General features: G+C 35.7%; 1 protein-coding gene across 14 annotated transcripts in view; it reads right to left on the bottom strand.

Annotated features, from left to right (window-relative positions):
• Positions 1-26,792, bottom strand: part of EYA1 (EYA transcriptional coactivator and phosphatase 1) — a 177,995-nt gene that overhangs the window by 21,067 nt on the left and 130,136 nt on the right. For all 14 annotated transcript variants that reach the window (XM_083826580.1, XM_083826583.1, XM_083826582.1 and 11 more), the window contains 3 exons: positions 25,892-26,034; positions 24,651-24,734; positions 18,490-18,579 (listed from right to left, as the gene is read on the bottom strand). In XM_083826580.1, coding sequence (XP_083682706.1) covers positions 18,490-18,579; positions 24,651-24,734; positions 25,892-26,034 — 317 coding nt within the window. The remainder of the gene's footprint in view (positions 1-18,489; positions 18,580-24,650; positions 24,735-25,891; positions 26,035-26,792) is intronic.

Here is a 26,792-nt window from a genome sequence, read left to right as displayed (position 1 = left end):
CTTCTGTCTTCTCCCTCCTCCATTCCCAGAGCATTTGCTAACTCCTTCCTGCTAACTTTTCTTCCTTCTCTTTTCTGTTTTTGTATGATGAGCCAAAAACTCCCAGAGATGCTCCAGTCATCATTCACAGCTCTTAAAATGCCTGAACCTATGTAGCCTTCTGGAATTGTTCCTTTAAACTAACTTCAGATTTTTATAAAGATTCATATGCAAAGCATTAAGTTATGGCAGAAATGTTCTGCGAATATTTATATTACTTTGTTCCTTCACTACCACCCGTCAAGTTGTGCACTTCTGCCATAATTATGTAAAATATGCCTTACTACTCAATTTACTGCAGGAAAATTAATAATAATAATAAAAAAAAAGAGATTAAGGCTGCTACAGGAGTTCCTCTTATCTGTGCCAATACCGCATGCCAAGTGGAGTGATGTAATGGCTAGCATGTTGATCTTCTACATTTCTGTGTTAAAAGACTAACAAAATAATAAGTTTTCTGCCTTTGAATAAACATTGAGTGTAAGATAACTGGACAACTTTGCACACTATGAAAAGGAATAATGTGAATAATGTTATGAACGTAACCTCAGAGGATGCCACAGTATTACCATCCCAAATCTGCTGACTATAGCTAAAATACATTTCCACATTTGCTTAATCTTCCTAATTTACCATGAGAAAACTAACACCATGCTGTCAACTAACTGTTTCAATACCTTAGTCTGCAAAGTAAAATGACAGGAAAAGAAAAAAAAAAAACGGAAAAAAAAATCCCAAAACTTCAGAACAAGCTATTTTCATTTTGCCTTTACATCAGCGTGTCCATTGAGACAACCTGGAAGCTGGCCAACTCACAGGAAATGATTGCTGGGATTCTCTGTTCCTCTCATATCTGTCATTACGCAATTATATCCACTGCTTCATTTTCCCTACTGAACGGTAGAGAAATGTGGTCATGTACATGTGAGAACAGATCTGGCATAACAAGTTAAAGCTGCAATCCTTTATAAATGTGGTGTATCTGAAAACCCTTAATTAAAAAAAAAATAATTCTCATGTAAGCTGCTATGTGTTAGGTACTTTTTTACAACAGGAATATCTCTGTGTATGTCTCGTCTAGAAATCAGAAATATCCCCTTTTAGGTTAGTATCTGCTCCACAGATATTTGGAACTTCTATAAACCATCACAATGTGTGTCTTTGGGAAACAAAGGTGCATACAAATTCCAAAGCTAGTTTGCTAGGTTGTGACTGACTTTTTTTTTTTTTAATTATTATTACAAATCAATTGTTTTCTCCATCTTTTTACTTATAGCTGATTACTCCAACTAATCTCTATTCTAATTTTAGAAAAATAGCATGCAAGGATCCCAATGTTATTTAATTACAGTAATTAAACTCAACAAGTAAATCTCCATTTTTTTTTCTTGACTGGAAGGACAGCAAAATCTCTAGTATTTGTGCAGTTTAGAAAATCAACATAAAGTGAAACAACACCACACCTGAACCTGTATATATGCACACCCTGTGGCAAATAAGCCTCTACTGTACTTGCTAAACATACAAAAGAACTCCACACTTCCTTTCAAGCCGAGGCAATAAAGGCTTAAGTGCTGAACTTCCTAACCCATCATCCTGGAATGCCTGCTAACATACAACATAAATCCATGTGAAAAAGCAGAGACTACGGTTCGCAGGTTCTCAATACTGGCACTCAATTGGCAGGACCTGTCATCTCTGTCTAGCCTGCACTTTGTGACCCTAACATTTTCTCTTCTTTCCCACCACAATTATTCGTCGCTGAAGAAAAAAGGTGCAGATTACCTGTGGGTCAGGCACAGGATATGAAGAACAAAGAGAGTTCTTGAAATCCACTTCATTCTGTCTGACAATTTGTGGATGAACAGTCAAGGAATTAAATCAGGCAGTGAAGACTTTAAAAACACTCCCATATTAAACTTAAGACTATAAAGAGAAACTTATAGTGTAAAAAAACAAACAAGCAAAAAGAAAAAAGAAAACAAAAACAAACAAACCAAAACAAAACAAAACAAAAAGACATGTTTCATGGTTAAAATGTCAAATCAAAACAAAGAAATAAAATTAAGGTTATTAGCTATAAAAAGATGGAAAACTATTATAAGCATGGAGGACTAAGAACTGAAATTATTTAACAAACTCGTTGGAGATGATGACTCAGAAGTTCTCTAATGCACTGGACATTTAACTGCTGTAAAATATACAACAGAGCCCGTTATTTTCTAATAGAAAAAGAGATTAAAATCCTATTCTGCTTGCTTGCATGAACAAGTGCATTTGGATTAAATACAGTACTCCCAAAGTAAACAGTATTTGTTCCAAAATAAATACAGATCTCATTCTGCAATTTGTGTTTATTGCAGTAGCTACGCTAAAATCAAGGTTTACATTTTCTTTTCAGCTGCACCTTGTAACTGGGAGAATCCAACTTAAAATAAACTATGATCTAAGAAATATCTATATAGCAACTATTATGTGCCAGTTATGTTCCCACAGCAAAAGAAAACACTACTTTGCTAGTTTGCTTTACCTTACGAGTGTAATGAAGCATGTATTTCAAGAACTGACAGCAATACATTAGGATCTTTCCATTTTCTGTTGAAAAGGTAGATCAAAATGTAAAATCATACTTGGTCAAAGGGTCAGCAGAGCTCAGGACAATCACAGTAAGTGTAGTCCTCTAAACCCCAGAGCTTTCTCACTTGCACTAGGGTGCAGAGTGCCAGGCCAACAACAAACTCTTGCTAGAACTCCAATAGAAAAATTTGCCATTCTATTTCCACACATTTTGCAGGTAAGACAAAGCAAGAGGACGGTATCAGAGAAAAAAAAATTACCAATTGACAGAAAAGGCTAAATACTACTCAAGTTTATCTTTTTAAAGAGCCTGTGTAACTCCTGGAAAGGGCAGTGCTAAGTTCAAAATGTCAAATCCACTTCAAAAGTTCAGCACTTCACATTGTAAATACCTTCTTTACGACATGATTCATGTTATCTACAGATATATACTTTTGAAAACAAAACAAAACAAAACTTATGACTAAAACCACCTATGACTAATGAAAGCTAGTGAAAATAAAATAAAAATGTGTTTAAAGAACTAACAAAAGTCATGAACCTGGTCAGCATGTCCTGAATTATTCCCAAATGTGTTAACTTGAAAGTATACTTTAGGAATACATACATTTTATTGAAACTATATACTAAGGTTTTTCAAAAACATTTAAATTTCAAACAATTTCAAAATTAAACTTATGAAATGACTGAACTGTCCACAGAAGCCTTAAAACAATGTCTCGTATCTCAGGAAATGAGAGTGCTCTTGCAGTTTACGTGGAAACTTTTCACAAGAAGATGCGACCTCTCTCATTTCTGTGTGACCAATTCATTTAAAAAAGCTAGCGGGACAAAGACTAGGATTAAAATTCTCTCCAATATTTTTTTTTTTCAGTACAGGCAGCTAAAAGTTTTGCTCTATAGGCAGCCTAAAGAGCTTTGCACAAAACTTTGCATTTTTCTCCCTTCCTTTCTTCTCCCTCCCCAGATGTTGTTGGGCAGATGATCTGTGGCAGAAGCAGGGAGTCAGCTGAGGCAACACTGCCTTGTCCATCTGGAGCAGAGGATGACTATCTGTTTTGCCAAAGCTCTGGAAATGTTAGTTGGCAGGGCAGGATCTTTAGTGTCACCTTACAGCCTTACATTTATAAAAAGGGGGAAGGAATAGGAATGTAAATTAAGTGATAAAGTGATGTTATGAACTTGGTAGGCTTGCTAATTCAGCTGAGTTGTATGCATGTAAAGACCACTCCATCTGATTTTCTTGAGAAAGGAAATCATACAAGGCTTATCTTCAGTGGCACCTAGTTTGAAGGTACTCATCACTGGTCACATGAAATAATTTATGTGATTAATAATTGCATAAGCCTATAGGTATGGTTTTCCCAAGTGAACTATGGAGGTATTTGTTATTCTTTGTAACTCATACTCATGAATCACAGCAACACATTCCACAACAGCCAGGCATCATACATTTCAGATGGGTCAAAACTTTTAGCTGGGTTTTGCACATACCAGCAAAGCCACAGTTCTGCCTACAAATAAATACTTTGTTTTGTTTTTCTGTTCATTTACCTACAGCTACATATACAGTCTAATTTAGTTCCACATTCATGAAGAGGAACTTCATGAGCTTTCTGCAAGTCACCCATGGTTGTAATATCACGTAGATGACAAACTGTTTCCAGTCACTCCTTCATATACTTATCAGGGAAAACTCCTTACCCTGATTTGTATTTCCTTTCTTTTCTTTCCTTCCTTCCTGCAGTGAAACTGAGCTGTTCTTGGATTGCTACTGTGAAAAAACAAATGCAAATAGATGGGCATTTTGCTAAGATAACTCCACTGCAGTGCCTGCTGGAATAGAGTTCACAATCATTGGTTCATTAGAAAGTGAAATCTCCTAACCGTTGTAGGATTTAAAGTACCTTAAAAATTAGGTTTGCATCTAAAAATAAACATAGTGCTGTAAAACAAACAAAAACACCTTTACTGAAGTTTTTGAAATAATCACATTCTGTTTTCTTAGAATTCTCTATTACTGAATGCAAACCATCAAAAGTTAAATCATGGGATTCACATGAAACATACCTAGCCACAGCCTGGTCAGGAAGTTGGAAGCTCCCATTACAGACAGTACAGACATCAGGAGGAGGTGCACTCTTATTTCAGCCCAAGTTTCAGCCCCTTTCTGAACAGATGTTCCTTTGGAGGTCCTGAGTGACTCAGACTACTCTGGATGACCAGAGAAGTTCAGCTGCCGTCCTTACAGTATTCGGGGATTGGAAGGAGATAATTCAGCCAGTTCTATCTGAAGTTATCCCCTCTCTGCAATCTTCCATTACATTTCACTGGCAAAAAAAGCTTTTTCATCAACCTGTCCTGTATTTGTCTATTTCTGAGTTTGATGGCCCAGAAATCTAGTTTAACCATGCCCTACATACCTTCCTACCTGTTTTTGTAATACCTGACTAAAGCTGTTTCTTATTCATCATCCAAGTAACCACTTAAGAAGTAAAAGGCCCAATGTCCACCAACACTTGCTAGGTCCATCTTCCAACCAGCCAAATCAGGCTAACTTTGCCAAAATCAGACAGATGCCTCATAGCTGTAGAACCAGACCTAGTAGCCTGAATATGAACTTCTGTCCTTTTCTTCATTGCTAAATGAAGCTCATTCAGCAAAACCCATCACTTTCTTACATGCTGGACTATTATATTCTCAACTTTTGTATTCTTAGCAATCAATATTCACATGATCAACATGAATGATTACATTCAATAATCATAAAGAGCTGATTCTGTTTTTAGCTGCATCTTAGGCTCTATGAAATCTACTTTCATACAAAATATATTTCTTTTATAGACTGGTATCTAAATATTTTTAAGGAAGACATTCACATCATGCAAGAATGCACATGCTATTTTTTCTAGTGTGAGAGAATATGAGAACATATAATGTCCTTAAGAAATACATTTACTTTGGCATCATCTTTGTCAATATTTACTTTTGGGTCAGTCTCCTGTCTACCTCAAGAGCAGATAATGTCGAGTCATCAACAGCACTGTTCCTCTGTACTGAATAAATATATATTTTTTTCTGACATCAACACAGCTAGGTTGTTTTTCTTTGCCGGTACATCATTGGTGATCTCAGCACAACAAAGAAAATTCATACCATAATGCTACACTGAGTTCTTGTAATGTTCAGAGACTAGTTTGCAAATGAAATGTTTTAAATAGAACAGGGGTAATTGTGCATAAGAGAAACAAAGAGCAGGAAGCACTCCAAGTCGTGTTTACCCCTTAAGCAGCTGCTACCCATTGCTGAAAAAAAAACATCCTAACCAAAATAGTAACATCCCCTGCTATCTTTCAACAGTTTTCTTTATGAATGATTGAACGATTAAAACTCATAGAATTGCTACATGGTTTTGAGAGAATCATTAGTTCTATACAACTTTACAACTCATCTTGAATGAATGATAATACCAGCTCTAATAGAGGTGCTGCAGACCAAATCAATGGTTTAATCTTTGGAGCATTCTGAAAGCTTATCAAAAACAGTACCTAAATGAATTAACTGTTAATGCCAACTAAGTTCATTAACACATTAATGCATCATCCATTACACTTTCCTCCTAAAAATATTATTTCAAAAAACAAGTTAAAGTGATACTGAGAAATAATAATAATAATAACATATTTATAAATATTATAACTAAGAATTATAAAATAATATTAAACATCTATTCACAGGAAAATATCTCATTTCTCCTAATTATTTTAAATCGTACATACAAATATTGTATGTTATCTCAAAGACAGTGGTATAAATTTGCAGTAATTTTACTGATTTTGGAAGAATTATTTTATACCCCTGCAACTGAAAAGCTAGAAGTCTCACTTGCTTTATGGACAAAAGAAATAGGAGCTATTAAACAATACACACATACTATAACAAGTAACTTGCTTTGGAACAGATGTACTTAGAGGAGGAAAACTCTAATTTACTGTTGTTCTGATTTCTTCTTTTTTAATGGGTTACCCCATCATTTTATAAACATAATTTGTCACCAGCACCAGCCAGAGTTCTCTGTAACTACTTTTTGCCTTTCTTTCAGATCTGTTATCCCTGCTGAGAGAATCTACTAAAGAAGAATTTTTCATACTGACACCAACTGTAGTCTTGCTGTGAATAACCACATTCCCATAAAAATCATTCCATTTATTGCAAAGTTGTTGGCAGACCATAGGAATAATAGTCAACTCAGGAAACCTTTTATCCTGAAATCACATAGCTTAACCCTTCACATGACGATATGAAGTTTATATATAAAAACTATATTAGCACACTACTGATTTAATGCTTTAGGCCAGGCACTTTTGCTGTTGGCAAGTTTTTAAAATAACGCTTTCATGGTACTTCTTGTTTAATTAAAAAAAGACAAAAAAAAAAAAGACTAATGTGGAATCAACCAAGCAGTATCCAGGACTTTTCTCTTAATTTACAAAGTTGTATTTAAAATTATAGATTCTTTCCCAGTACCTGAAATAATACATTAGCATAGACGCTTGGGTGCATTTCTGATGATAATCTAAAGATTTATGTTCATACAAACCTTTTTCTATTTTTTCTATTTTCCTACCTTCATGTGGTAAGAGAATAGATGCATTTATTTACAATATAATGGAACAATTAAAATAAAATGACTTTGTGTGTGCGTTTGTGTGTGATTTCTCTGTTAGGCATTATATTTGCTTTGTTAAAAGCAAATCTATACCAAAGTAGTCTAGATTGGACTCAGGAAAGAGACATTACTTTTGTTATTCCTCTTGATACTTTGGGAGTCAGAGGTTGTTTCTATTCAAATTTATGTCTGAATTTATTAAAGTGATGGAGCAAAAAAGTCGGTGTATGTTTTCATTGCCTTTTTTGTTCTGTTTGTCAACCCTCATTTGTAGCTAATTAGGGCTTAATTTATGCTTTATTCATTTGAAGAAGTCCATAATGGGAGTTTTGTATTTACATACATACTTCTAAGAAATATATACACTTTTTTTTTTTTTTTTTCCCCAAATAAGTGAGTATCAGAATATTTGACTGGTATTGTTAAACTTTTCAGTCAGAAAAAAAAATCTTAGAAAATCTCTTGAGTTATAATTGCTGTTACAATTGGCTCTCTTCCATTCTTATCAGTGTTAGGAAGCAAGTTATTCTCTTGTGTATCCATACTTCACATTCACAATGTGGATATATAAAATATGTAGAAGAAAAAGAGGAGATCCTTCAACTGATTGCAATGATTTTCTACGGTTCAGAAAGGATCATTTGCTTAGATACATCTGATCTTTCTTTTGGCAATAATATATCAGCTGAGCTTAGTATTCATGTCATCAGTCTGTATTCTGCTGTCACTGAACATTTAGGAACTATAATCTCATAGCTGCATAGGACTTCAGGTAACTTTCAGAAAGGGCGCAGTGTCTCTGCCTGGACTGCCCTAGTCTGACTGAACAAGGATCTTGGAAAAAATAAAGCAAATACTTTGTTACTTCAATAACTCATTGTTTCCTTTATAAGCTTCCCACTTACATTTTAAAAATCCTCTTTAAATACTCACACTTTAACAACACACATTAAGATTGCATTAGTTCAGTAGTTAGAATCACCCAGCTTCCTGATCACATTCAAAGACAAACTTTTGAAATGCAATTAACAACAGTCAAATTTTTCTTTAAAACACAGAAAAATAAAAGTGATACTGCAATGAGTAACGGGAATAACCCCCTCCCCCCTTTCTTTAAAGTTTCATTAGACCATTGAACTGGATGAAATTCAGATAGAGGCCTTATTGTAACCACACTGAAACAGTAGAAATCTCCCGAGACCATGAAATTCAAACATTTTGGGAACCAACTTCAAGCACTCCTTTCGCGTTTTTAACTTTTAAACATTAACTTCTTTTTAAAGAAAATGAATGAAAGACATTTCTTAATTTTTATTCCTGTAGCAATATTTTAATATGACCCTCCTCCCCCTACCCCCCCCCCCGAAAAAGCATAAACAAATCTACTTAAAATACAAGTGTGTGCATATTTTCTTACGATTTAAACTACAGTCCTAGCAGTCAGAAAACTGCCACACCAACACAAACTGCATGATAGCTCTTGAGATACTAGAAAACTGCACTGGTTATATTGCAAATTCATGCTAGAACTACACTGTGGTTGATTGAAACTACCTACCATGCACACTGCTGAGATGCTTATTTTGTGGTTTCAAGTATTTGTACTTATATGAGGATTGGCTAATATGCTCTCAGCCTGCAAAATGGTATGTAAGGATAGCTTTCCTAAAATAAAAGGTACGAAATTGTCAGACACTAAGAAACTTAAAGCACCAACCTGAATAATGCAAACTTGAGGTTTGCTCTTGCAAATGGTCTCAAATAAGCAGAGATTTTTTTGAAAAGAGCTATTATGTTCTTTCTTCAATTTATCTTCTCGCATCAGAAAAGTCCAATTATTGGGGGGTCGGGGGGGAAGGTTTGTTTGCAAGTGGTGGAATAAGCCCAAATTAACTGTGTTACATGAACAGAAGGGGGGGGGGGGGGGGCTGGCAAAGACATCTGAGTGTAAATTAATGTTGATATTAGCTGGAATAACTTGCACTCTTCAGTATTTGCAGCTTCACGAGGGGGAAGACTGGCTGTATGAGATTTTACAAATCTGTCAGCTAAAACAGAAACCCGAACACAAGATTTATTGGTCATGAATGTTACTTGAACTTGTGAAACATTTTTAGATTTTTAGATTATAAATCAATAAAGGATTACTTCAGAAACTTATGAATGCGTTATATAGAATTAGTCATAACTAGTGCATTGACATCTATAGCAGCAAACAGGCTTTTGTTCCAATGATACTCATAATATTTGGGGAAATGTAGAAAACATTTTGTTCGAATCAGGTCCCTGAAATATTAAAAGCCAAAGAGAAGCCTCTCTATGCAACAATAAATGAAAAGCAAATTAATTAATATCAATATTAACTGCTTTCATCATTAGTAACAACTATTTACTCACTCATTTGGCATCACCGTTCTATTACTTCAGACTTCTGGGATGAGTTAAACAATAAAAAGAGCCTATTCAAATCTGAAATGCCAATTCTGGCACTAAGAGGCCTTCTAGATGAATCCCTGAAGGATTATTACCTGGTTTTGGAATTAACGTGCTGAACCATCAAGCAGCATTTGTTCCTATCACATTTGTACTTATGCCATGATCTGCACTAGCCGAAGAGCTCTGTGGCATGTTATATGGGATGCTGCAACCCCTCAAGTATAAGAATTCATTATGGGCAGAAGTTTATATAGATCAACAATTTAGCAAGTCAGTGTTTTGAAATCTGTTAAAGGATTGACAACAAAAGCATGGAAATTTCCACTAAGCCTTAAACAAGTTTTTTTTTAGAACAATTACTTTGTTTCATTATTCATTACAGGAGAATTTTTAAAGCATTGTCTGGCATCATTCATATATACAAATTTTAATTTGTGTATAGAAAAGGGAAACTTTTCTAATGTTTCTCTTGCAATGAAAGCTGTCAAACCTGGGGTAGGTCTGTGATTCCAGTAACAGATGCTGCCTATATGCTGTTTTGATGCTGATATTACAGTGACTTCCAGGTACCTTACATACAGGCATGCCAAGCAGAAGCTGCACTAGCAGACAGTAGACTGCGTGGACTTCATACTGGTTACCGGCTCACAAACACAGACACCTAAAACGCTGCAGCGATTAGTGATGACAGATGGCCTTCTGCTCTGAATGTTTTTTTGTTTTTGTTTTTCCCTGTTGTTTTTAGAAATGCATACTTTACTTGAAAAGTTTAAATAACTCAGATGTGAACAACTACAACTAACCAAAAATCACCAAAAATAATTAAAAAAACAATAGAAAACAGATAAACAAATATAATGGAAAACTGGAAAGTTGTCTTGGATGCCTATTTGCAATGCTTTTTGTCTTTTTTGTTTTGTTTTAAGTTGTTTGAATACATGCATTTTCCAACTGTGTCAGCAGAGAGAGGATTTTTGCTAGGGTGTTCCTGAGGAGTAAGACATTAAAGAGACCAAGTTGAAGCATTGTTAGAGAGCCTACAACTGTATACAGTAACAACCACTAACCATCACTACATCCACCAGTCTGATGCCCCCTTTTCCTGTCTCCTTTCCCTCTTGAGTACTTTCTGATGGAATTATCATCCTTTTATCTGTAGACACCATCCTCCACATCATCATCCTTATCTACAGATAAGGGGATTAAGGCATGAAGAAGGAAACACTGATCAGGCATTACAAAGTAGTGGTGACCACAAAAAGGGACCTCATATTGCTACATTCCACTCACATATGTGTGCAAAATACGTGCACCAGACAACTGCTTAGTAAATAATGTCAGCAGAGGCTTACCCTGTAAATGTGCAGAGTCTGGAGCATAGTCTCAGACACAAAACAGTCTTGATTTGTTTTTTTTCTATGCAAAGAAGCTGAGAAAGCTTTTCCCTCTGGTGATCATGTTTTCACACTCCTCCACTTCCTCAGCCTGCCTGGCTACATCTGTGCAGCTCTGCCAATTGCCATTACTGACTGTGCACCTCCACCCAACTTAGTTATGCTTAAATCTAGGCATCACCAGACCTGACACACCTGCCTGAAGCTGGCTCTATGACATTGCCACAAGGTGTGAGAGAAAAAATGACGGACTTCCAAACTGCTAATAGCTGGCAACCTGATTTCCCAGCTTGCTCTGGAGCTTGCTCAAAGTCTGCACTTAAGGGCTGGCTTGCATCCAAGCAGTTCAATTGTTAGATTACTCGATTCTAGGACCAGATGTGCTAAAATGCCTTAAGAAAAAAAACAGGGCTTTACCCTACAGTGGTCATGGTTCTTTGAGATGTGCAGTAACCTGCACACAATAAGTCTGCTGAATGTTATTATTCAATAATGTGTATTATCATAATGCCTACAATCCCAAATCATGCTTCAGAGTGCTACTGTGCTAAGTTACCAGCCTGAGTCTGTGGTATATTAAAGTATCAGGTCTGAGAGGAAGTAGTTTCCCTTTCTCCTTCAGATTAAAGAACCAGAACATATGGCATTATTGCTTCAAAGGCATTCCTGCAGGGCACTGCATGGTACACGGGGGACATATCTGTGTGCATGGTCACTGAAGGACCTGGGAGGAAAGTCACTTAGTCTCCTGTGGTGTTACTGAGAGACCTACAAAGGAGAAAATTCTCAGACTGAAGAAAAGAAGAATATATGTCCCTGTCATGAAAAAAGGTCTCCTTGATGCCTAGAAGTGATTTATACGGTGCATATGCTTTCAACAGCAGGGAGTCAGCCTAGTTTCACCTGTAAGAATTGAAGGCAAAGGACAAAGAGGGACTAATTTTGTAGAAGTTTTGCTCTGGGATCAGACTTCATGGTTGCCGTGCTCAGTTTTAGCTGCTCTCTTTCTTAAGCCTGAGCTCTGTCTACACATCTCCCTAGAGCATCTCTCCTTGGGGCAATCCTTCAGTGCCCAGTGTCACCACAAACGGTATCACCTCCTGCTTCAGTGCCCCAGGACTCTGCTTTTGAGTCCAGCTACTGCAATGTGGGCCTTAGAGGTCCTTTACACTTCCTAAGTGAACAGAAGGGCTCGGAGTATTGCTGGGTGTCAGACATCCCTTTTTTTTTTTTTTTTTTTTTTTTCAAGCAGTAAAAAACTGACCTCTTAGCTGCCTTCAGCTTGTAAAGGAATAAGAGGGAGTGGTAGTGCTGATATTAATGATAGCCCAGTGATGGGGAGCTACAAACGAAGACAGCAGACACAACCACATAGTAAATTATGCAGGAAACAACCCACAAAGTGCAGTTTTCATAAAAAATACCTGACGATTATTTTCTCCCTATCAATTTCTAGATCTGAGTAAATTCGAGCTAGCAGTTAGAGAGATGCAGGAGTTCTGGAAGGATTTATTGCCACATGAGTGGAGAGAGGAGATTTAAGACCAAACACTGACTGTGAGAGTGCAAGGATGCAAACAATGTTTATTCTTTGCTTCAAACTGTGAAAAGTAGCATCGATGTAAGTCAGCATCTCAGTGCTTCACGAGATAAGGGTACATTATCATGCATATAAAGTGTAGGATTTTTAAAATGTTCCCATATGAATCCAACTTTATTAAGTCTCCCAGGGACTGAAGAGACAGGAGAACCTCTTCGGGGGGGAGGGGGTTGCTCTCTGAGGAGGAGAGGCTGCAGCGGAGGAGAGGCTGGTGGGCAGCACAGAGGAGCAAAGCAGCCGGGAGTGGGAAGCCAGCACTTTGGCCCCTGCCTGCCCCATCTGAGGATCCAGCCTGCCTTGGCTCCACATGCAGCAGAGGGATGCACATCATGGGAACTGCATGTAAAACTAAGGTAGGCAACTTTCTGGAGGAGTCACCACACAGTAATATGCTCCTGCAATGTCTTAAAGGTTCAGTAATCTGAAGTAGTGAAAAACTTAACCATAAAGAAGTTTATGCAGCTCTTTTCTTCACACATACAGGACTATGATCTAAACATCCATCAGGAAGACAACAAAGAGCATCCAGATGGATTTTAAGTAAGAACTTTAAAAGAAATTAATATAGATCCCTGTTGTAACGCCTGCCCCTTGGTCCTTATTCCTTCTTTCTTTTTATTGTTAAAGTGGCAAATGTGCAAAGAAAGAAAAGAAAAAAGCCAACAGCAGTAATCCCAACTGTTAGAACTTTAACATCAATTATTTTTCTTTTATTTTCCTGAAGAACCAAAATCATTGTATTACAGTATTGCCTGCTAGCGTTCTTTTCTTTTGCCATTAAGAGAAATACCTCAAGTAGCTTGAATCTCATACCATACCGCCATTCATCACAAATGACTCCCATACACATATAATCATTTTGCATATAGAGCCTTCACAAATAAAAGTGAATTGTGAAGCCATGAGCATGCATTACGTATCCTTCACTGATGGAAGAAAACGAGTGCCAATCATCATTACTGTGCCCTTAGGAATGGTTTCATTTCTTAGAGGTGGTGAAATTAATTTTTTAATCGTTTTGTAATACATAAAATCTTACTTTGAGCCCTTCCACAAAACCTGAAATGAAAAAAACAGAAATAAAAATCCTAAAAGAGAAAAACAAATAAGCCTGACAAAAACCTATAGACTAATTGGAGTTTAATTACTTTAATAAAATTAAACCCTTAAAAAATATATCTCATTCATAAGAAGTGTTAGGTAAGGTTAAAAAAAAAAAGGCTTTGTGTGCCTGGAGAATGAATACATTGGCATTTCCAGCCGCAGTAAATAAAATTATAAGTCTCTAAAGGTACAGATCTAGTAAGATGGTATCATCTTGGAATGAAGTTTGCAAAGCACTGAACTCACTTTTTAAAATAAGGTGTTCATAATCAGTCACAAGCAGCAATTCTTCCTTCAGCATACCTAGTTATAATGGGCACCTGGTATGCCAAAGAAATGAAAAAGCTAATCTTTTAAGAGGATCAGTATACATACATAAATATATACAATCTTTAAAGATGCAATAGGTAGATGTCACATTTAAGTCCTATCATCGGCCTGCTAATTTCCCTAAAACACTTGAGCACACATTCTAAAATACCTAATATGTGTAATTGCTCCATACATGCCATTAAAATATTATACCCTATTATCCCTATCACAACATAATCAGCATGTAAAACTCAGACATTCTTCCCTGATGAGATAATTCTGGTTCTCTCGAGAGCTCTACATCAATGTATTTATTCACTCCTGTGCACAATTAAAATTCTACTACAGAACAGAATATGACATTTAAATAATGATTTTCAATACAGAAAACCTAAACTTCTTATCTTGCAGCCCAAAAGCACACTTCAGAATCTAATTTTTGGAAATACAGCACTTATTTTCTAATGCTTGGCCTAGTGTAGTGCTATAATTCCATTGTGAAATTACTATTAACTTAATAAATCATTGCTTATGATGACACTTAAATCATATTGTACGCTAGTAAACAATATTTTCTTTTCAGTATGTTAAAATACTTGTCATATATCTTTAACACTCTGTGTAAGAATATATAATTGCTCCTTCAAGATTTCAAATTGTCTGATAGTATATCAATTTGGAATCAATTACTACAAATAAATTTGTGCAAAGTGAAGCAAATAGGTCATCTCTTACTTTTTTTTTTTTCAATCTATGAACAACTACAAAATCAGGGTTTGATAACTAATGGTAAATCTAAGTGCAACTCACACAAGCAGAATACTGACTTACAGCTAGACAGTGAAATCAGACTGAACTTTTTCAATGAGTTTTAAAAATACCAGTAACATCATCATTATTATTGCTGTTGTTACATAAAGAACAACATATAGGAAATTAGCTGATTCATTTACTTGTCTGTATCTTGTATTAAGTTAGGATGGGTAAACTGAAGTTCTAAATGCTACTGTACGTGTTGGCATTTGTTCACTTTATACAAACTAAAAAAAGACTGCTGAAGTTTAGAGTTTAACCTAAAAAAATAAGTATGTCTCTAGGTTGAGATTTGAAAACCCAATTAGGTAATACACAAATCAAGTGATCCTTTAGAGATCACAACTGTAACTTTGTCCTTTGTATTCAAAATGTAAATCAAGCCTTCAGCAGTTTATAAGACAAAATACTTTCCCTCTAACTTGGATGACAAGAGAACTGTTCTGATTAGAGCTTTCTGGAAAGCATTGGATAAAAAGAAGATTAAAAAACATTAACTTGTGGTATCTGGAAAAATGTGCGTCATAGGCCAAAGTTATGATAGATGATTGCCTGCCTGTAAACCCAGCCTCTCTATATGTCAGGAAGGGTTCCCTCTGAGCCTGGGTGAGGAGAGCATCAGCTTTCAGGTTCCCGCTTTGGATTATGCCTAAACCCAAAGACGTGTCTCTACACGCAGGTCAGATGTTCCAGATCCATATTTGCCTGTCTTCATACTATTTCTGGGCAAGAATGTCCAAGCTCTGCAGCTCACTGGAACAGTTGCCTACTAACCTCTCGATCCATAACAGCCTGATCCAGACTGTCATGGACACGACACTCCTTAGGCCTGACCGGGGTCACCAGGAGATCTTCCAGACTCAGTACTTCGTCAGCAAGAGCAGATGTTTTGAGCCTGAGGCATAGCCAAGCCAAATTACCCACAGTTTTGGTGGAAGCCTGTCAAGATGCTGGGCAGCCTGAACTTCCAAACCACCAAACCAGAACTTTGAGTTTCTGGGATGGATGGGCGGAACCTGCTCTGAAGCCACAGACCTTGGGAGCCAGGCAGGCCCTGCTAATAATTGTGATGCCCAAAAGAATGACAAACTGCAGGTCCAGGAGGCCATGTACTTTCAAAAACAACGTGTCTGTGGCATATTAAAAAAAAAAAAAAAAAAAAAAAAAGAGTTCTGCTGAACTGAAAGCCTCAATTTTTGGCCAGGTCTACTCCTTACATGAAATGCAGGCTCTCTTCTTTCCCCTCCCTGCATACTTCTCTGAAGAGCTATGGTGATCCACAATCACAGAGCCACTCTGCCCACAGAACATGCCCGCTCCTCCCTTGGACGGGGACACAATCTTTCAGTTTAGAGCTCCTTAGAAATAAGGACAGGAACTATGTTCACTGTGTCTTAGGAGCACTGAAACATTGCTGGAGTTGTGTGGCAAACCAGGAAGAAACACCAGCATTTCCTTTCTCAGCTTTCCCCTACTCAGTGCTCATGATCTGTTGTCTAGTTGTACTGTGTGGAAATCCCAGTTCAGATCTGAACACTCCTGTGGTAAAGGCTGTACGAGCAGGAGGAGCAGGGGAAGCCTGTTGCTACAATGCCCTGCAGACCAGCACAGGAAGGATCCTTTTCTGGGGCCTCTCTGCAGCACACCCAGGGCAGTCTCCAGCACTTTGCCTTGATGTACCACCCATTATAAGCACAACTGCTCTCTCATGTATGAAGATAGACTACCGTATAGATATGGACAGTTACACTTGTGTTGGGAGACATGAGATAAAGTGGCTTGCTATGGGGCAAATGCAAAGAACCAAGTTTATCCTCTGAGCTTCTTGCTTCTATGAACTACTTGCATCGGTAGTTTTTTCCATACTTCAAAGTTCTGCTGTGAATAACCTGCTAAGGTTACTCACTTACTTACTGCTAAGACCGTAACATATCAATAATCTACCATCCCCAAGCTGTGGTTGATTAACTTCCATTAAAGTCACTGACATTAACATTCATGTGTCAAGAAGTAGCTATCAGTCTACTATGCATCTGGTCATGCACATCAAATGAAAATACATTGAACTTTATTAAATATGCTGGTAAGGTATATTAGTACTTTCTCTTTCTGTTCTGGATAAAATGAAATATAACCAGAAATCAGAAACAGATTTGGAAAATAACTAGCATTGTTATATTCTTCAACAGATCTGAAAAAACAGTCCTATACATGCAACTCACTAATGGCATTTCTTATATCCAAAAAGTATCATTGTTACATATAGCTACCTTAATGAAAAATAAAAAAAATACTACTATAAAATTTAAAGAAATCATCTATTTTACTGTAAGTATATATATAAAAAAATACTCCGCTAAGGAATGGAATAAAAAATAAAGCACATTTAAATAATTTCATTACAGTGAAAGATGCCAAATCATCTGTGAGTGGTTTCTTTTTAGATGAAAAGAAATCAAAATATAGGACAGATGTTGGACAAACCACATTTGAGGTCTATCACACACTGGCATTTTTCAAATGATTTTGGCTCATCTATTAAATAAGGTGTATTTTGCTTGATTTTGAAAAGGGAAACATCAGGAAATATTTAAAGGCCAATTGCTGCCAATTAACTTTGATCAGCAAAAGTTGCATTTGAATCTTTTAGATTCTTTTGCCTGTCTGGAATAACACACTATTCTAAAATCTAGCAAAACAACAACTTGATGATTAATGTGTGTTGGCAGCCCCACCACAAGCTTGCTTAACAGCTGGATTTTAAATAAACAGCTGTCTTCATTATGATGGGAAAGAAATCTGACTGTTTTCATGTTTTCTTGTTATTAAAATATGATCAGAAATTGCTTTTTCCCTTTTAAGATGAAACAGCCAGGCATTATGGTGACAGTCTCTTTCAGCAGTTCGGATAGTTTTAGAACAATCTCACAAGAACCGCCAAACCATAGTCTATGTAGGCTGAAAAAGCCCTTGGCATGCTGACACCGACTCCTCACAGCATGCTGCAAGCGAGAGGCATGAGCGGCAGAGAAACCTGACTACATAACAAATTGTACCTGCCACTGGGGAAGGCAGAAGACCCAGAGTAATAGGCCACGGCGACGGACAGTATATGCGACATTAATGATTTCCCTTGGGTTTAAGGTAATAACTTCCCCACAGTGGGATGTAAGGGAGAAATCTGTACCCAGACATTGACTGTTTATAGAAGCCAAAGTTTAATATTTAATGGTCTGTGCAGACTATTGCATTCCAGTATTTATAGAAGCTTTTGGTGTATCCACTTCTAAAACTTGTCTACTGTGGTCATAAACACAAAGACCCGTGAGGAAAAAAAACACTACCGCTTCAACTATTGTAACCTTTGAATGCCAACACATTTAGCGTAGATGTTACTGTATATTTAAATGACTAAATTATACAGATATTTTATAAATATTTTCATATTAAAACTGTGAAACCAGAAATAATTGTCAAACCATCTAGTAATACATAAAAAGAAACAAATGTTAATTAAACTCTATTTTGAAATAACGAACACTTACTTCTAAATCATTAAAGAATAGATGAGTGTCTGCCAAATTGAAAATCATCTCTTCCATTCGGAGTCCAAGAGACACTGAGGTTGGTGGATCCTTAAGAAATTAAGAGAGATTACCATCAATACTGTATGTAAACATACATACTAGAGTACAAATGACAGGAACTGTTTTTCAAGAGAAATTATCTGATGTATGAAAAGTAACATCCACATGTTCATTACCATTTCAGCTACTCTTTAGGCTTGTAATCATGCTAAGATAAACCTAAAAAATATGACCAACTCAACTGGTACCATGATTCTACAGAGGGACCTCTGTGGTCACACTTGTATTGACACAACCTTGTGCGGTCACTCTTGTGAGTCCATGTAAAGGATCACTGCCCTCTCTACAGAAAGGGAGGGATTCTACCAGAAGCAAATTAATTTCACCCAAAACGTATCCATATTTTTCAGCTGTTTACAAGTTTTATGATAACTGAGTGCATGATAATGCTATCAGTACTGAAAATAAACTCTCACTGGCCACAGGTGATTTGGCCCTGTGAACACCTAGGGACTTTAAAGAAAATCACCATTAATATTTTATTTGCAAATAGCAATTATATTTAAAACCGCTCCTTGATTCTACACAAAACCATACTTCAATTATGCTTTCAGTTGGGCCCACCCATGCAGAGTGAACAAATCTATTGTTTGTTATTAATACATAACACACTTTAACTTCTCTACAAAAATTACCATAACAACTTATTCCTTACTGAGCTAATAAACTCAAAAAGCATGTTCAGCATTGTGGTTACCAAATGCATTGCAGATGTTTGTCTTGTTTTGATATTTTTTGTATGTGTTTTATGTATTTTCAATCTGAAAAAAAAAATTGAAAAGAAAACCTAATATATACATTTGATATACAGTTTCTCATTTATAATGCCAAGTATATCCAACCACACAAAAGCATGAGTTTGAAAGAACATGCTGTATTATCTCATGACACCCTCTATTACCAATATTAGTTTGTTAGGAGTTATATTTTAAATACAACTGCAGAAGTGACAACCCATACTTTACTTAAAATAAGTTAATATTCTAAAACTGATGACAACTCAGAGTTAAAACCAAAAGATGTGGTCCATACTTTCCTTTTCCACCTCTCAATCAAATTAATAGGTGTTTCAACATGATCTCTGAACTTTCAAACATTTTTCTATAACTGCTGGTCAAAAGGTAAAATGTGTCAGTAGCAAACAGCTGGAAAAGAATGGTGATCTGGCAGCCTGTTTACCTTCTAGAAATGCCAAAATCCAAGTAAAACTAACCAGAGAAAAGAATTTTGGAAAGAAGCATTTAGCAACAAACCTATATGGAACAGACAAAACAACAATATTTGAACTCACACACACTAAAAGCAAGTAAGTTTTCTAGTATCAAAAAAATAGCCCTCATAAATGGGACAGAAAAAATGCATCATGCCCTTTTGTTCACTATAATGACACAGCTCCTAAAAATAAGCCTTCTATTTAAGTTCTCCCCCCCCCAAAAAAAAAAAAAAAAAGATCATTTTGCTTCCTAATTCAAATGGAAATACTTTAAAATATGAGCAAAATTATTCTGCCCCTCTATTTTCACATCCCCCTGTTTGTCTTCCTTTATGTTACTTTTGTAGGCATGTGAGGTGGAAACCAGGTGATGTTTTCTCCCTGGACAGGCCTGAGGTTACTTCCCTGTCACATTCCTGCCTATCTTTGAACCTGGCTACAACTCTGCCATTCTTCATAGCTCTTTAGGCATTTTTTTTTAAACCAAACAAGGATTTCTATTTTCCCTAAGCACTAATGGAATTCACACCACAGAATGCTCTGCTCTAGTTAACAGGAGTTAGATCCAGGACTAAGTGTCTAACATGCAAATGACGATCTTGATCTACATCTTGATCATCAAGTGATAACACAACATTGTACAATGAAACCCATTTTTAGCTTACATTTGTAAATAGGAACATCATTTTGAAAAGCAGGATAAATCAGCAGACACAGCAGGACATTGTCTATGAATCCATACAGTTAATTTTAAACGAGTAGCTGTGAATATATACGCTAATTTCAACTTATGCCTGACTTACAGTAAAAATTTCTGTTAAGCTTTTTATCACATATTTGAGTCTGAAAAAGATTTTTTTTTTGTAAAAATTTCTGTAGACCATGTCACTCAAAGGTATTTTTAAATGGTTGACAAAAAAGAATGTGGATTTCTCTAAAGTAATATTAAAAGAATGTCATTTACTAGGCTAATTTAATTAGAAGAAAAACAAATAAGAAAATCATTGGCACCTACTGAAAATGTCAGATTAAATACCATAAAAATGAAGAGAAGAAACAAAACAGGTTTCTCTTCAAAGAAGTCCTAATTCTTTGATTAAACTCAATCTTGTTCTATAGAAAGTTCCAATTAGCATAAAAACTGAGTTAAGCTGCAGCTCTGGATACCCACACATTTAACAGATGCAAAAGCTTTATCTGTGTTAGTGTTTTAGTTATCTGTGTAGTTACAGTCTTGCAACTGCTCTTGTAAAAAGCACAAGAGCCTTGGTTTATGGCACTGCAGTAGATTATACTCTGCTGCCAGTCATTACAGTGATGGCTGAAAACTAATAAAGACAAGGCTAGAATAAAGTTTTTTTTTTTTTTTAAAAAAAATCCCATACCAAGCCTTCTTTTGCAATTTTAAGCCACTAATTGCTAACTAATTATTGTGAGGTGTCACACAATGAGGAGGAAAGCCATCAATCTGTTCTTGTTTATCGGGATTTGCAGGTTCAATCTGAGTGTCTTTTCAGGTATGGTCAAAATCAGGTACAAATCTCTGGGGGAGGTACAGTTTAGCCAAAGAAAAGAAATACCAATGTCAAACTGCTTAAGCAGGCCTCTTGTTTTGAATACTGGTATTGGAGCCAAAACATTGTCTGTATGTCATTTCTAAATTCTACCCACTTGATTTCTTTGTTTTGCGGAGAAACAAGAAGCTGAAAAACAGGAAAGTTCACTTTGGGTACAAGGCTTATTTTCCACTTAAGCCTACAGGTCACAAATGAAGGGTTAAGTGAAACCAGGCTTTGTGTTTCTCAATCTCTAAAATATAATAAACCACATTAAAATAGCTTAAAAATTAAAGAATAATTCCTTTAAAGCATCTGAATATATGTGCTTTCACAGAGAACGGAAATGTGAAGACCACAGCATTCTAGTGCCAATGCATAGCAGTATTTCCACCTGCTTCAAGATGCTAAAGAAGGGTTCCAACTTTTTCCCAAATTCCAAAACTTCTTAAGTTGACATCTGGCTCAAAACTAAGTTTGTAGGTGTTAAAAGCCCTAATGTCAAGTAAAGTAACGATAACGTGACATTCGATCAACAGATCTCTCTATACATACAGAAATAGCCAAAAGCAAACTGATTTTTTTTCTTCTCTTCTGGACCTCCAAATCATCTTCCTCTGCTAGCTTCATACATATCTGTGAAATCCACAAAATTCTAAACAACTTTAAATAAAAACGTAGCAGTTTATACTGCTGCGCAACGCCAAAAAAGAACCATACTATTTTGTTCCAATGCTGAAGGACAAAGGCAGGGAGAAAGCAGAGCACAATAGCAGCAGCAGGAGAGCAGGTGATAAATAGGAATGAAAAAGGAAGAATACAGAGAAAAGGGTGGCATAACCAAGATGTTATGAGGAATGAGGAAGAGAATAAGGAAAAGAAAACCTATCCCTTCAGCAACAGGGCTGCTCATCATTCATAGTCATTCACCATGAAACTCACTCAGGCATTATGAGAAGAGCTGAGTGCCAAGCTGCCAAATCCCCTATTTAATTAGGATATTTTTGTTTGTTTGAAGTTTCAGCTTTTGTATTTTAATGATTATGTGAGCAGCTTAGATTTAATTTTTAAAAGAGCATTTCTAGCCCTCACCACAGTGTAGAAACACATAAGGGGCGAGGTTAAATTGCTAAAAAAGCAGGTGAAAACATTATTTTTTTCCCTAGAGTTCTGATTTTAAAGGACAGAAATCAATAGGAAACAGTCTAAAAATGTCCACCTCACACTGCTGCAAATAAACTTGAACTCTTATATGACAGTCAGTAAGCCAAGAGAAGCCACGATATGAATGAAACTTTAAGAAAATAAAGCAACAATGGCATGCTTGCACAACTATCTCTAGAAGCCAAGGACATGCACATTGCTGCCCTTCACCAAAAAGTTATATTTATCTACAGTGCATAATGCATTAATTCTTAGCATAAACACTAACGCCATAATCCTTCTTAACATCAAACTTTATTTCTGTTGTTAGCAGAGATGATATCCTGTAGTTCCTTGTTATGTGCATATATGTGCTGTAGTATAGCAACAAGTACAGCAAAAAGACAGTTGTCTTTCAGTGATGTGTAACTATTATTCTGCCATGTGCCGTGCAACAAGAGGTGGCCACGTAAAGGCTACATCTCAAGAAAACAGTGTCAACAGCAACAGTACTGCCATCAGAAGGCACCCCTCTCTTGCAGCACGCATATCTATGTGTCTTTGCAGCTGAATACCAGACACTTTCCTCAGCCTCAAGCATCCAGCAAAAAAGGTGTTTATATTCAGGACCCAATTAATGAACCAAATGGGAAAAATATGCTCACACAAGTACTTCTCGGCCAATGAGTAATTAGCCTTTTTCAGCATTTATTTATTTATTTATTTTGAGAACACTGGGATTTGTTCTCCTCTTTTTGAACTGTCACAGATTTGGTGATTTTGCAGTGCCATACAAAAGCTGGTTTTCGAAGGAGTTTGACATATACTCATAGAAAGGCTGAGAAATGGAAAACAACTTTTTGTAAATGTTTATTAGTCTATAATACTTCTGTTTATATGTATTGACAGAATAATTTTCAAAAGATCTAAAGTTCTAGTGTCTTTTTAACTATGTAAATATAAACTAATAAAACCTAAGAAACCAAGACTGCTTTTAATGCACATAATGAAAAAAAAACCTAATTATTTTCCTCAAGCAGGCAGGCTGCTATTACAGAAAACACTTCTGAAAATACACCACACCACCTGAACAAGCAAGAAGGGTTACAAAGAAATACTGCTTTAGATTTTCATAATGCAAAAAGCTATTAGAAGGAATTAAGAACCCAAACCAGACAGAGACTGGACTGAATCAGAAGTAGCTTTGCCCTTCACTCAGCTATCTATAGAATAAAACCTTTTACGACAAATACAAGTTTTACAAGAAGACAATGTGATTACATAAAGCCAGACAGAACTACCCAGTTATTCTTCATATGATAATTTTTGAAGATTAACAAAAACAAACAAACAAAAAAAACAAAAACAAAAAAACCCCCACCACATTCTTGTTATATCTCACTTGAGGTGAGCATGAAAGGACATAAAACAGATTTTAGCACAAGCTGAGACATTAGCTTTCAATACAATCCTGGAAAAACAAAGTCTGATCTCACTAGGGCATTCCAATCATAAATTGTTCTTATTCACCTAAGGCCATGTTTCTCTTCTGAGAATTACCTAGGAAACCCACAGTCTGCAGGCATATTCATAAGTTCAGTTACGATTTATAGACTGTGCATAATAGAAAGATTTGACTCATAAGCAGACTTTCAGAAACATCAGTCAATACATAGATTAAAATTAAAAAAAAAAAAGCTGAGTTAAAATATTTTAGACTAATCCATCTGTATCCAGAAGTATTCTTCCTCTTGCCTTCTCAGTACAGAGTACAGTCCAGTACTGATTTTTCAGGACTAAAACGTTATTTTTGTGCTCACTTGTGGAAGTTCTTCACTATCTCAGAGGAGTTAACTCTTTGCAGATTTGGAAGATATCAACAGGTTTCTCACACTCCATACCTACAAACAAAACCTAACGTGGTCAAAGTGTTACTCCCAATGCTGTTTAATTATTTAATGAAGATAGGACCTGAGTAAATGCAAAGAATGGGCACATGAAACAGCTTTACTCCTTGAATTTTTACATCTTCAAACACCACTAGTGGTTTGTCCCTGAAAAGTAAACTAATGTTCTTGTCTTTTCTGCGTACCACCCATAAAACAGTAAATATTACTGAAAATTTCCATTAGTTTCTTGACACTTACCCTTCCATATCTGTTAGCATAGGACCCTGTAAGCAAGGAATGGAAAATGATGATTGTCTCATCCAAATCCCAAATGAATACTCTCTGTAAAAAGAGAATCAAATCAACGTGTTCCTCTGTGAAGCTGATACTTGAAATGGAAAGTTAAAATTTGAATCAGTAAGCGCACAAATGAGAAAATTGTATTGAAATGGTTATATATTAAAACCATAGTTTCCTTGCCATTTATTTTCAGAACTAACATCTTTTTTTCCAGAAAAGGGTAATACAATCTGTTAGCTTTTTACTACAATTGCTATTATATCAAATTATTCCATTAGAATAAAATTATAGTCATTGTCAAATACACACAGAAAATGAGATTGTACAATATATTGTTTTAAAGCCAGATGTGAGATAGAAACCAAAATAAGTGAAGAGAAGCCTCTGAAAATTAAATCTTTTGCATTTGAATTCTGTATTTCTGTAAGTCTTACAAAGCAAAGTTCATACAACTACTCTTGAAAATGATGTCTAACATGAAAATAAACCAGTAAATTGTTGCTAAGCAGTTACATCCCCTTAATCTACTTTCATTTTTAATGGAATTTATGCACCTGAAGAATAAAAATTGTGAATTCAGATGTTGCATGCGTAAGAATTTATGGCATCAGTAAATATTTATTTTGCTTACAGCCAGTGGAAAATATGTGCTTTAAATTTGTCCTCTGACCACACACAAAATGATGTTTTAATGAAGAATAAAGTGTTCAAATACAAGTATTTAAACTCTTGGTGAGATTGTATTTCCCAAATACAAATGGGCTAAGCTTTTGGAAAGGATAAGTAATGCAGTGTGGACACTCATAGCTGTGGTGTGTCATTGGAGATGTGTTCTCAACATAAAGCATGGCCACTGAAGGGAATGTGAACTTAGCATGAAAGAATAAAAACCGCTATGTGCTAGAAGTGTCTCCTGTCCAAAGAGAAACACTGACATGGGAGAAGCTTTTTTTTTTTTTTTATCAAAAGGAAAAAGAAAAGACCAATATTTTTCAGAGAACGTAGATGCTCTTCATGAAGAAATTTCTTTAGAATAAGAACTCCAAAAGTCTTCCAAAAAAAAAAAATAAGGAAAGAAAATAAGGGCTCCAATGCCACTTTATTTTTCATTTGTAAATAGTATTTCTCTCTGCAAACTCTGCAAAATAAAGATAAAAAAGAGAGTCTATAACAGGTCAAAAACATCTAATACAGTATACCTCTAGGTCAGAATCTGGTGGTGGTGAAGGATTATTGTTTCTTCTGCCACGTCCACGTGATTTTCCATCTGAACTACGACGCAATCTATCTGAATCCGAATCTTTAATAGGTGTTGATGGACTATGGATTGTACTGTATTCTGCTGTATTAAAGAAACAAAATTTTTACTTTTTAGTTTAAACTTCAAAATGTTCAACTTGCTTTTTAGATGTGACATTAAAAACAGGATGTTCACAAAAGAGTTCTAACTAAAATAATTACAATGGCAAATGGCACTACTACATAAATTAGTTTAATCAGGTACAGGTTATATATAATAATAAAGAGAGAATAATTTATTTCAGTAAACAAATAAAGAATAAGTCCAAAAAATTTTAATTCCTTCAAATCATAAAAGATCATATGACTTCATAAAGAAAATCATGCTCTAAAATAATAATAATTTTAAGGGATACTAGCTTCATATTAATTCAATTCTAAGTTTTCAAACATGCTTTAAGATGATCATCATGATGACTGGTAGAAAAAAGAAAAGTCCATGTCTAAAAGAATTAACATGTAAAAAGTGAAATGTAAATGTTTAAAAATATTTTAAATTGCTTGCCACTTTAGCTTTAGATGACTATATTTGAGCCTTTTGAATAGAATTATTTCTAAATATAGCATGCAATTTTATTATTTTCTTAGGGCAAGTTCAATGAAAACATGCATAAACCGTGGAGATAAAATTTAAAGTAGTCTTCAAAGACTTATCAATACTGTACTTTTTCAATGAGTATATTCCAGAACTGTATTGTACACTAATTACTATGCTTCAGAAAATATTTACTGTCATTTAACAGGTAAGAAAATAACGATGATTTACTTATGTAATAAGAAAAATATTTTCCTGAAAACATG

The sequence above is a fragment of the Anser anser genome (genome assembly GCF_964211835.1).
Source record: "Anser anser genome assembly, chromosome: 2".
In the NCBI taxonomy this organism is placed as follows: domain Eukaryota; kingdom Metazoa; phylum Chordata; class Aves; order Anseriformes; family Anatidae; genus Anser; species Anser anser.
This window is presented reverse-complemented; position numbering and strand designations above follow the sequence as displayed.